Source organism: Rhinolophus hipposideros, assembly GCF_964194185.1.
Source record: "Rhinolophus hipposideros genome assembly, chromosome: 11".
Classification (NCBI taxonomy): domain Eukaryota; kingdom Metazoa; phylum Chordata; class Mammalia; order Chiroptera; family Rhinolophidae; genus Rhinolophus; species Rhinolophus hipposideros.
In genome coordinates this window covers 31,244,736-31,256,940 of record NC_138057.1, presented here as the reverse complement: position 1 = coordinate 31,256,940, position 12,205 = coordinate 31,244,736, and the positions used below count along the sequence as shown (strand labels likewise).

At 44.8% G+C, this 12,205-nt stretch overlaps 1 protein-coding gene across 1 annotated transcript; it reads right to left on the bottom strand.

Annotated features, from left to right (window-relative positions):
* Positions 1 to 1,684: 1,684 nt before the first annotated feature.
* Positions 1,685 to 5,627, bottom strand: LOC308504769 (prorelaxin-like). Its single transcript, XM_081066016.1, has 2 exons — positions 3,824 to 5,627; positions 1,685 to 2,779 (listed from the first exon to the last, which is right to left on the bottom strand). The coding sequence occupies exons 1-2, from the start codon at positions 4,041 to 4,043 to the stop codon at positions 2,466 to 2,468; spliced, it is 534 nt and encodes a 177-aa protein (XP_080922142.1). The 5' UTR covers positions 4,044 to 5,627; the 3' UTR covers positions 1,685 to 2,465.
* Positions 5,628 to 12,205: the final 6,578 nt, after the last annotated feature.

Genomic DNA, 12,205 nt, shown 5'->3' with positions numbered 1-12,205 from the left:
GCCCAGACCCACTCAAGCTCAGGGTCTGCTGTCCCCATGTCCTGGTAGAGCAGAAAACATGCACAGAGCGCTGCTGTACCCAGAGGATGTCCTCCAAAGGAGAAAGTAACCTGAGGTTCGCAGTCCATTATTGTAGCCCATGACACTTGTGGACTGAGAAGTTGTGAATCAGAAATGTCGTCTAAACCTCAGACTCAGCGACACCACTGCGTATCAGTGGGAGATAGGTTTCCAGTTTCTTTTGTCAGTGGTCATGATGAATTTGTGTCGCTCTGGCCACACTTCTTACTGTCATCCGAATAGCCAGAGGAACAAGTTAGCACACCTAATATAAGCGGTCTGTGAGGGGATTCTATGGGTGGCTTGGGTCCCTGGGGTTTCCTCGTGCTGCCAAAAGGCTGAAGGCCTGGCCTACTGAAGTAACGGGTCAGCGATGTGCAGCGCTCAGTGGCAGTGCCCTGCAGAGATGAAAGCTTCCGAGGGCATGACTGTGGTCACCTGAGGAAATAGGGCCCTGAGCAGAGAAACAAGCACCCTTGGCAAAGTTCTGCTGATCCCCAGGAGGGAGACGGGCACCTAAATTGTGGGGACCATGCAGGCTGGAGCAGTAGGTGTTATGGTGGGCGTCACTGAAAACTGCGGGTCCGGCAACCTAACGCTTTGGTGCTTTTGGATTTCAAGCGCAGGTTAATGGGTAGCTCCATTAGAATAATGTGTGATGCTGAATTGCCAACTCAGCGACAGAATGTGGATTTCTATTGATTTGGTTAAAATGGAGAAGTGAGGGATTTTTTGCCACAGCAGAGACTGCTTGCAAATGTATACCTGTGATACCTAGACATGGTTGTTTAGGAATCAGAAAGGTAGGGGTCATAGCTCACACAGGTAGGGACCAGCTGTGTTACATTTGGGGGCACGTTTCCATCTAAAATAGAGAAAACCGTAGGCCAGGCGTAGTGGTATGTACTGGAAGATGAAAGTCACCGAGTCACCGGTGGTGATAAAAGACCTCAGTGTCCCACTTACAAAATGGCCATGTCGTCAGAGGTAATGAATGCTGATTCTGGAGCAGGGGTCCCGCCTCCAGGGCTTTTGTGGAGGAGCAGATGAGGGATGTGACCAGAGCAAGGTCTGGGAAGACGTCTTCTGCGTCCAGGGAAGCCCCTTTGTTCTGTCTGGGCTGCAAGTTTCCTGGTCAGCGCCCTTGTTGTTTTGGGTTGGACATTTCAGACAGCACCTTTCCTGGCTTTATGAGATGGCTAATGGCCTCTGAGGTTGTGCGTGTGCAGTTTTACAAGTTGGTCTTGGTGAGGACTTCAAAAACTTTAGAGGCCTGATTATTGTTAATCATGTGTAGGATTTGAAATAAGGCAGTCGCTGTCTTAATCCCTTTAAATTCTATTTATAGGCTTTAGATGGAGATTTACTTGTTGTTTAAGTGCATTTTTCTATAAATGCTGCCAAGATTTTATGTGTATGGACTATCGAAGGAACTGCTAAACAGTAAACTGAGAACTTTGTTAATTTACTACTCTAACAAGTTTTCATATTAATCCAGTTACTATTTTACCGAAATGGATTGTAAATTCTACAATAGTGAACCAAAAGTGCATTCTTTGCTAAAGCTGCTTTTCTGTAATATATGACACAGAGATGTTTATTCTTTTATGTATGTATTTATTTTCTGCTTAAAGAAACGTACTTTACTTTTTAGTGTCTTCGATGATAGAATTAAGAGAAGAACCCCGGTTTGAAAAATAGCTGCGTTCATATGGCCCCCACGGAATTCAATTGATTTAGGGTCCAATCTAATTGTTTGTAATTAAAACCTCAATGCAACAGAAAAATGTTTTAAAGTCTATTAGAAAGTCCAAGATTTGTGACTCTTTGTGTATCTGACCTGAGTTAATATCGATGAAAACATTTTGGTCCTTTTTTTATAGCCAGCGTTAAGCTTTGTGTAAGTTGAATTATTTTTAATTTTTCATTTGCTCTCCAAATAATTTGTTTAATATTAAGTAGTGAAAGAACATGTGGACAGTAGGTGTAGAGGAAAAAGTGGGTGACAGATCATAACGTATCAAGTACAAGTTTTAAAAGTGGACTAATCCATTCTCACTAAAGCAAGAAATAGAGTTGAGAGTTTTACTATCTATTTAAAAACAATTTGTAAGTTGACTTACTGTGTGTAAAGTGATAAAGGTTGTGTTATTTTAAGTTAATAGTATTAAAACAGCAATAACAATTATGCCATTAATAAAAACACGCTTTTTAGCAGAAAAGTATTTATTAGCAGTAACTACAATAATGCAAGGAATAATTCCTTACACGCAAAATTAAAAACCCAAACCCTAATGATGATTGTTCGTATTCCAATAATCAGTGGGGTGACAGAGGCATCAGTGAATGTGAACACAGGTGAGACACACAGGTGCTTAGCAGACGAAATACACATTCTCTCCATCTCAGCAGTATCGAGCCAACTCTTTCCTGTAGCAGCCATAGTTACAACACCTATCGACTATTACAGTACCGGCGCTTCTCTTTTGTAGGTAATGTTTAGCTGAGCCTATGTTCTTTAATTCCGACTGACTGCTGTCTTCGGCTCCACTTTGTCCAGTAAGAATATTGTCCTTAAATTCTTCAGAGTTAAGATTTCCATCCTGTAATGCAGCTTGTAGCTCTCGCAGCGATGGCTGCCTCTCTTCTGAAGAAGCAGGAGCAGATTGCAGCATACTTAAGGTTTCTGTATCTTTGGCGTCGGTCAATGACATGATATCTAAGTTAAATAAGTGGGGTGGGGGGAGAGAAAACACAGGTCGATGAACATCAGGAAAACGGTAAAATTTTGCATAGACAGAAGGAAAGCATTGCCTCAATAGCATACACATCAAAAGACTCAGCCAGTATCCCGATAGCTGAACGACTTGGTTTATTATAACTGGGCAGCTTACAGTACTCCAGCGTGACCCAGGTTTTGCTTATTCCCGCGGGACCCTCTGTCATCTCTCCTTCTGTCCACTGTGCAAGTTCCACGTGTTCCCCGGAAGGGGGCCTCTACCTCTGTGAAACTTTTCATTGCAACTTACACTTAGCTTCCAACTTACCTTTATGAATGCCTTATAGCTAACCAAGTGTTTGCTGCTTCTTTTTCAATACATTCTGGATTTGAGCCGCGTTCAATTCTGAGATTTTGCTTTGAAAGATAATCCGTTGCAGCTTCCAGATGCTTGAAGCATCAGTCGGGCTTTCTGTTCTTTGCAGCTGTGTTTGTCTGAAGGGCAAACGCCCCTGCCTCTTGGCCCCCTGATGCCCAGCCATGCTGGATAAGAGCTCACACCCACTGTGTGAGCCCTGCCATCTCAGTCAGGATGCCCTGTCCAGTTGGCCCCGCCACCAGCATTCGCGCCGTCCGGCCCCCACAGCTGGACTCCGGGTCCCCGCCGCTGGCTGCCCCTCCCTGCCTCCTGCGGGGCTTTGGGCAGCCCCCCCCCCCCCCCCGTGGCCTCCCCGGCCCCCTCCCCTTGTGACCACTCGCTACCCGCGGTCACCCTGGCTGCCAGGAAGTGAAGGGCACCAAGGGAGACCCTGTGCTGTTCCCGCTGCTGCCCCTCTCTCTGGGGAGATCCCCGTGAGACACTCCCCAGAAAAGCAGGTTCCGAGGGAAAAGCCCAAACTTTGAGGCCCCGGGCACCTGAGTCAGGCTGAGCGCTGGCGGTCGGTGAGGTCTGGAGCCCGGAGTGCGGGCCGCGCTTCGGATTGGTCGGCGGCTCGCTGGCAGCCACCAATGGGAAACGCGGACTGGCCAGGGGCGGGGCCTCACCTGCAAGGGCTCCAGTTCTCAGCCCGGGCTCCTTGGGGCTCAGAGCCATCCTGTCCCAGTTGAGGTTGCCGCAGAGCCGGATCCAGTAGAGGGCTAATTCGGAGCCGCACAGCTTGATAAACTCATTCTTCTTCTGGTTCCTCTGGCCTTGGATCTCTGCGGGAAGTTGGCTCAGTAGCAGGCAGACTCCCAGCAGGTAGGACACGAACAGGCGCGGCATCTTGGCCCTTATCTCTGCTCTTCTGGGCGTTTCAGCCTTTTTCTGGACCCCGCGGCTGCTGTGGATCACCAGCCTCTGCCCCTGTGCCAATGCTGGACGTCAGGATGCTTTCCCTTGGCTCCAGCAAGCTTTTATAACCCTCGGACTGCCCCCTAGACCTAGAGTCACGTGGTCCACACTCCTCCCCTTTCCCCACCCACCTCCTTGCCATCCACTGCCCCCATCCCTCACCCCCAGCTCTGGTGTAGGCTTCCTACCTTTCCTCCTTTTGCCCATCTTTCTTTTCTTGGACCTTCTGTGGTTCTAGTTTTTCCTTTTGTTTTTCTTGTCTTCTGGCGGTTGTGTATACTCATGTAAAGTTAGTCAATATTTGAACTCTTTCCTTGATTATAAAGTTAAACGTGGCCAATAGCCTGAATTATGTTAACAAACATAAAACAGAAGTCATTTATCTCCTCACAATCCAGATCTTTCCAGCGTGAACATTTACTACATAACCTTCTAATCCTAAAAAGATTACAAAGGGTTTAATTACATAGTATCTGCCATATCAATCCATAAAAATTGAATGAATGAATGAATGAATTGTTGACGAGAGAGAAAGCTGACGAATTTTCATCTAAATATCTGTAAATACATTATATTTCTCAATGCATCTCTTAGTCTTTTACATTATCTTAAGATTACCATGTACTTTTCCCACTAAAAAGTACTTTCCTTCACCTCCCCTGGAGGTAGTTTGACAGTAATAGGCTGCTTGGATAGTTTAGTTTGAGATTTTGTTCTATATCTATAGAGTGGAGAGAACACACAAACACAGAGAACAAAACCAGAAAAGAAAAGGATAAAAGCAGTGAAATCCCACAATTCCTGAAGGAAAATATTGGTAGCGCACGGTACAGCACCAAAATCATATATATATATTTTTTTATTATACTCTCTTTGCTGTATTTGGTGAGGTGATTTTTGTTTCAATATAACATGCCTTTTAATTTCATTTCTTCAGAAACGTTGCCTGGATGGCAACATAACGAGTAAAAGAGAGTTTTGTCGAGAAAAACAATAGGTGGATATGGAACAGTCATTAAACATGACCTGGCAATCATGTGTAGTTCCTAAACCAGTTTCAAAATAAATGTTTCCTCCCAGGAACAGCAAACATGTATACAAAGGTTTGTTTACAATATGATACACATCGGTCTGTAGAATAATTTTATGTGTAACATGCAATTGGAATCTTTCCTTTTTTTGTGATTAAATATATATTTCGTCTTTGTCCCATTTTTTTTTAATTGGAATCTTCCTCTTGTCCACCTTTCCAACGTAAACATCCAAGTATGAAATCTCCCTGTGGTGTACTCTTGAAATACAGAATTACAAAGAAATGCGTAGTTTTTCTGATGGACTCAGAGTCCGTATAATATGTAAATATTACATGACATGTTGCTTTAAACGAACAGTAAAAAAAGGATATCAGACCAACTAGTAATTTTGACAATCATCTCTGTTTAAAGTTTTAAAAATTAAGGATCTTTCCAAAATTTCAAAGAGAAATCTGGAGTAATTAAATAAGCAGTATGTACGGTAAGGAAAAAAAAAAAAAAAAAAAAAAAAACGAAAGTCAAAACTAGTGAGTTAACAAGAAGCAGGGAATATGTATCTAAGGATGGTAGTATGCAAAACTATTCCATGAGTAACATACACTTTTGCTATGACGAGTATGTGCTTTCACAGCGAGCAGGACTGTAGGAAAGCTACACCAACCAAACCTGACAGCATCCCCTCATTTCCACTCCCACCCCACTTTGTACAATGTAGGCTCCTGCCAGTAGGGATGAGTGTTATAGAAAATCATCACCTGTTGAGAACTATGTTTGACGTGATTTCCCTCTCCATTCAGCTTTTTTCCAGGCGACTACTCCCCCCACCCCTCAACTCCACTAAATTAAGTTCTAGAGATATTTACGCTGAACTGCAGGAGCACAAGTACTCTGTGTACCAAAGTACCCTGTTTACCAGGGTAGGTCAGAGCGGGTTAGGAGCAAGATAGAATGAAAGAGGATCAAGTGAGGAAAAGTAAGATGGGCATGAACAGAGAGTGGACGTGGCTAAAGGTGCAGGACCTCTAGGGAGGGTCACGCAGACATTCTCCCAGGTAATGGCTGACTGAAGAAACCACAGTAGTGCTGGAATCATGGAATTACTAGGAAAGACATGTTGTGGTCTAAATAAAGTTACGTAACAAATTAGTATAATCAGATTGAGTCGTGTTGAAGGGCAAAGGCAAGGAAGGAAGAGAAGTACTTTCAGACTCTGGCTGTTGGCTTGAGGGCAGTGTCCAGATACAGTTGTACAAGAAAACTTTAAAGATGGGTCTCCAAATGGTGTCTCAAACTTTGCCAACATTTGACAATATTGTCATCAGGTAGGTTGTGGAGAAAGGACACTTTTGTGCAGGAACTAAGCTGGAGGTTCTCTAGTCAAGGGGGGCTAGTCCCTTAATGATAAGAGCAAGTTGTAGGTCTTCAACGACTGAGAATGTGAAGTTTGGCCCTAGCAAGAAGCCAATAACACAGGGGGGTCATTTTTAACACCTTCTAATTTAACTTTGAAAATTATTCCACATAGTCTCAGATAATATGCTCATTAAACAGGTCTTCTAGATGGACAGTAAATTTTAAGTGCAAATAGGTTCATTTTTTCCCCCAATAAATTATTTACTCATGTTCATAATGTACTCAGATGACTTCAGTTCCACCAGGTTAATTAGAGAATTGCAGGAAGTTAGTACCCTTTGAATTAAAATAATAGCTCAACAATCACTTAGGTAGAAATATAGCTCCGGAAGGCAATAATTCTAATTTCTAGATTGCTGCTAATTGCAACAAGGCCCACAGAGCATTGGTCAAATGCTAAACATTATGTAATTCTTCAACAAACAAACAACCTGCCCCTGGCTATTGGAGGGCCAGAAGTAGTGCTTTTCCACAGGTTTTCATCAGGCCGAGCAGTTTGGGAGAGGGTTTTCAAAACTGAGGTTTGAGGTGTTTTCGTGGGTTGACTGTCCTTGCAGAAAATAATCCATTTGCAAAGCTCTTCTCCGAAGTAATTGCTCCTTTAAAATGTAAATTTACGGAGGGCCATTTTTTGACTTTGCCTAGAGGGTCTCAGAGTGCTCACAGCTGTCCAGTGAAGTGGCCATTCTCCCGGTTTTCAGAGCCAGGAGGCAAGTTGAGAGTAGTCAAGTAACATGTGCAGCTGTGTGTGGCACACGTGCCAGGGCTGCGCTACTCTATGGCTAAGGTTAACAGGCAAATGCAGGCTTCCCCGCCTTTACAGGCACAACTAGAAGACATGCTGTGTTCTTAAAACAAACAAGCAAACGAACAAACCTCTTTAAAGCCATGCACACATACGCATTTCATGTTCTGAAAAAACAATAGAAAGCTCCAAAGAATCCTTTTTAAAGACAAAACCGAACATGTGCCCCAATGGCCAGTACTCAATAGGTTTGTAATTACTTATTCCACCCATTCAGCAACTGGTAAGTCATGTGATAGCATAGATTTGGTGCTGCGTTCCGTTCAGTGCCTATTCCCAGAGCCTCCCAGCTGCATCTTGCCTTCGCCTCTGCTGGGACACAATACACACTCCGCGTGGGGTACTCAGCAGCCTGCCATCAACAACAGTCTCTACAGGCAAGATCTTAACTGTATTTATCTTCCTCTAGGAGCACAGCTGACGTCACATTGATGGCGTCCTCGTCGGAGGAGATTTGTTTGACCCACTCACTGAGAACATGCAAAGGAACTCACGAAAGGGATGGGTGGGCCCTTGCCGCTCACATAGGGCAAGACCCCACCACCTTTCTAAAATTCCTGAAAATTATGTGGTAAACTGACGGCTGCTCCATCCCTGCCTCTCAAGAAACCTCTATTGACCTTCTTGGGCCCCACAATATTGATACACGTCCAGCAACTTTAAGACTTGTTGGGTCGTGGAGGCCCAACAGTCCGTATTTACAATATTACAGATTCTCACGGATGTTGTGACTTATACATCAGCCCACCTGGAATGGGCCCCCTTCACAAAAGGCTCTAGAATCTGTCCATTTAGAAATACAGGCACTTCCGTCTGTGCCCTCTGAGATACCTTCACTGGAGAGGCTGCAGTCACCTCTTTTCATGCCTATGCGCCACCTCAAATGGCCATAAGTTGCCCCATGGACTTGTGAGGCAAGAAACTGCCCTGTGAGGCCTTGCATTCTATGCCCTTAGAACAGCACTTGCTGGCCACGTTCTTAGCCTCTCCTGGAAATAGAGGCTGTCCTGGAGCCTGCGACCCGCCAGGCGGAGCTGCCCGTTATGACTTGGGTCATGAAAGCAGCACGCCGCGAGCTCAACATGGCTCCCGAGGACTGTCTGCTGCAGGACGGAGCCAAAGCTGAACTCAAAGGAGCAGGTAGCCTTCCCTGTCCTCGGAGCCGACCCCTTGGCACCTCGGGACTCCCTTGGGAACAACTGGCGGAACAGAAATGGGAATTCATGTCCTTCCCAGGTGAGCTCACCGCCATGTATGTTGCTGCCGTGTGTCCCTTAGTCAGGATGTCCTTGACCACGACTGGACCCCACCGTCAGCTCAGTGGGCCAAAGTTCAGGTAGTTATCTGTGCACTGGGTGCCCTGGCCATTAAATGGCTCCCTCTGCACATTTTTTGAAACTCTTAAACTCTTGGGCAATTCTGTACGAGTGCCCCAGGATACTTCTTATCCTTCTGTAGAATCTTTCTCCATGTGGAATGATTGATCCCTCCGATTCCACAGTGTACCATAGCTCCCACGCCCACCCTGGGCCCTGAGCCCAGTGCAAAGTTTTCCCAATGCCGCAGCACATTAGAATCACCTGGGGAGCTTTAAGAGCGCCTCCTGCCTGCGTTCTCTGCCCAAACAATTCAACCTCTGTATTCTGGTATGCAAAGCAGGCATCAGTATCTTTAAAAGTTTCAAGTTGACTACTTGTGCCAAATAGTTGGAAAACTATCACGTAGCCACTGCCCGAAGAATCTGGTAAAACATTTTTGGAATAATTCCATTGAATATGTGACTTACCGCAATCCTGAAGAAATGAAAACGTGAAACTTTTAAATATACTTGGTTTGACCATAAGTGGGTTATGCAGTACTTTAAATGTATTGTAAAGAGCTCATCATGTCTTTAATATCAGGGCATGCTACTAAATGTGGTGAAAAATGTGTACTATGGAAAGGGAGATGTATTTTGTAACTTGTCTAAAGGTTCGAGCCAAAGTGAAATCTGTTGGGGGCATATTGGTTAATGCCATTATGTGAGTTTCAAGTGTACCATTGTATAATGCTTTATTTGTATATTGCACTGTGTACTCACCACCCAAGTCTAGTCTCCCTCTGTTGCTATATATTTGATTCCCTGGACCCCTGTCATCCTCCCCCGACACTGCTTCCAAGCTGGTAACCACCCTGCTGTCTGTGAGTTTGTTTGATTTGGCCTTGACACCCTGCTCTAAGCTCACTGGCATTACCACAGCAGCTCACTGGAGTACTTTTCTCCAATCAGCATGAATACTCTTTAATGAAATCCTCCATATCCAATTCTGAATCACAGGACCTGGCCTATAAAGTCAATACCATTAATGTACAATTTAAAAGTAATTTTTTAATTTTAATTTCTTTTTAATTTTTAATTTTAAAGTAATTTTTTTTCCAACAACATTCCTGTTCTAGTGGGAAATTGATGTCTCCGCTTGAATTGCTGAATAGAATTTATAAAAGTCAGAAGTTGAACAGAACCCCCTTTGCCTGCCTCATTCAACTTCCAGGCTGTTTCCTAAGGTGCAGGGTCAGACAAAGGAGCTGGATGGAAGGTCAGTCCCGTACCGTGTGTGTCTCTTGGCTCTTGAATTCAGCCAGTAACTATCGAGAGGCACACGTGTATACAACGCCAGGTGTTTTTTATTATTGCTAGTCTGAAATGCGTAGCATTAGTTGGACTCATTTCAAAATTCTTAGTTCCTTGAAGGTGAAGAGAAAAGCATTGCACAGGCCAAGTTTTCTCTGGAGTATTTTGAGAGGATGTGTAACAGTTGAGTGTCTCAGAGTCCATATTGGGTTGTTAGTGTGTAGTCTCTCTCTTTGTCCGTTCTCTCTGTGTCTCTTTGTGTTTGTCTGTCTCTCTCTCTCTGCTTCTCTCTGTCTCTACCTCTCTCTCTCTCTCCCTCGCTCTCTCTCTCTCTCTCGTTCCATATCCTTGGTGGATAGAGTTGGTTTTCCTACATAAATCGGATCTTCATCAGCAGAAAATTAATGGTTGTAGGAATGGTGGGAAGATAAGGAAAAACAGTCACCTGTATTCCTCAAAGCCCAACCACACTACCCTCACGTCCTGATAGCTTCTCACAGACCTCCCTTATTACATTTCCGTGTCTATTATTATCGCATCTCTGATCTATTGATTTCACATATATTGAACAGCTGTCTTTTACATTTTTTTGAAACCCTCACCAAGCTAGAAGCCCAGATTGCCAGTCTTCCCTAGGACTTGACTTCATGTACTCACGTCCTGCATTCTGTTCTCCTAACACCAAGGGAAACGCCCAGACCCACTCAAGCTCAGGGTCTGCTGTCCCCATGTCCTGGTAGAGCAGAAAACATGCACAGAGCGCTGCTGTACCCAGAGGATGTCCTCCAAAGGAGAAAGTAACCTGAGGTTCGCAGTCCATTATTGTAGCCCATGACACTTGTGGACTGAGAAGTTGTGAATCAGAAATGTCGTCTAAACCTCAGACTCAGCGACACCACTGCGTATCAGTGGGAGATAGGTTTCCAGTTTCTTTTGTCAGTGGTCATGATGAATTTGTGTCGCTCTGGCCACACTTCTTACTGTCATCCGAATAGCCAGAGGAACAAGTTAGCACACCTAATATAAGCGGTCTGTGAGGGGATTCTATGGGTGGCTTGGGTCCCTGGGGTTTCCTCGTGCTGCCAAAAGGCTGAAGGCCTGGCCTACTGAAGTAACGGGTCAGCGATGTGCAGCGCTCAGTGGCAGTGCCCTGCAGAGATGAAAGCTTCCGAGGGCATGACTGTGGTCACCTGAGGAAATAGGGCCCTGAGCAGAGAAACAAGCACCCTTGGCAAAGTTCTGCTGATCCCCAGGAGGGAGACGGGCACCTAAATTGTGGGGACCATGCAGGCTGGAGCAGTAGGTGTTATGGTGGGCGTCACTGAAAACTGCGGGTCCGGCAACCTAACGCTTTGGTGCTTTTGGATTTCAAGCGCAGGTTAATGGGTAGCTCCATTAGAATAATGTGTGATGCTGAATTGCCAACTCAGCAACAGAATGTGGATTTCTATTGATTTGGTTAAAATGGAGAAGTGAGGGATTTTTTGCCACAGCAGAGACTGCTTGCAAATGTATACCTGTGATACCTAGACATGGTTGTTTAGGAATCAGAAAGGTAGGGGTCATAGCTCACACAGGTAGGGACCAGCTGTGTTACATTTGGGGGCACGTTTCCATCTAAAATAGAGAAAACCGTAGGCCAGGCGTAGTGGTATGTACTGGAAGATGAAAGTCACCGAGTCACCGGTGGTGATAAAAGACCTCAGTGTCCCACTTACAAAATGGCCATGTCGTCAGAGGTAATGAATGCTGATTCTGGAGCAGGGGTCCCGCCTCCAGGGCTTTTGTGGAGGAGCAGATGAGGGATGTGACCAGAGCAAGGTCTGGGAAGACGTCTTCTGCGTCCAGGGAAGCCCCTTTGTTCTGTCTGGGCTGCAAGTTTCCTGGTCAGCGCCCTTGTTGTTTTGGGTTGGACATTTCAGACAGCACCTTTCCTGGCTTTATGAGATGGCTAATGGCCTCTGAGGTTGTGCGTGTGCAGTTTTACAAGTTGGTCTTGGTGAGGACTTCAAAAACTTTAGAGGCCTGATTATTGTTAATCATGTGTAGGATTTGAAATAAGGCAGTCGCTGTCTTAATCCCTTTAAATTCTATTTATAGGCTTTAGATGGAGATTTACTTGTTGTTTAAGTGCATTTTTCTATAAATGCTGCCAAGATTTTATGTGTATGGACTATCGAAGGAACTGCTAAACAGTAAACTGAGAACTTTGTTAATTTACTACTCTAAC

Excerpts from the sequence above, each read along its gene's own strand:
- LOC308504769 (XM_081066016.1), bottom strand. The coding sequence starts at position 4,043 with ATGCCGCGCCTGTTCGTGTCCTACCTGCTGGGAGTCTGCCTGCTACTG. Across the intron at positions 2,780-3,823 it reads GAGAACTGGAGCCCTTGCAG|ATATCATGTCATTGACCGAC; the intron begins GTGAGGCCCCGC and ends TATTTAACTTAG.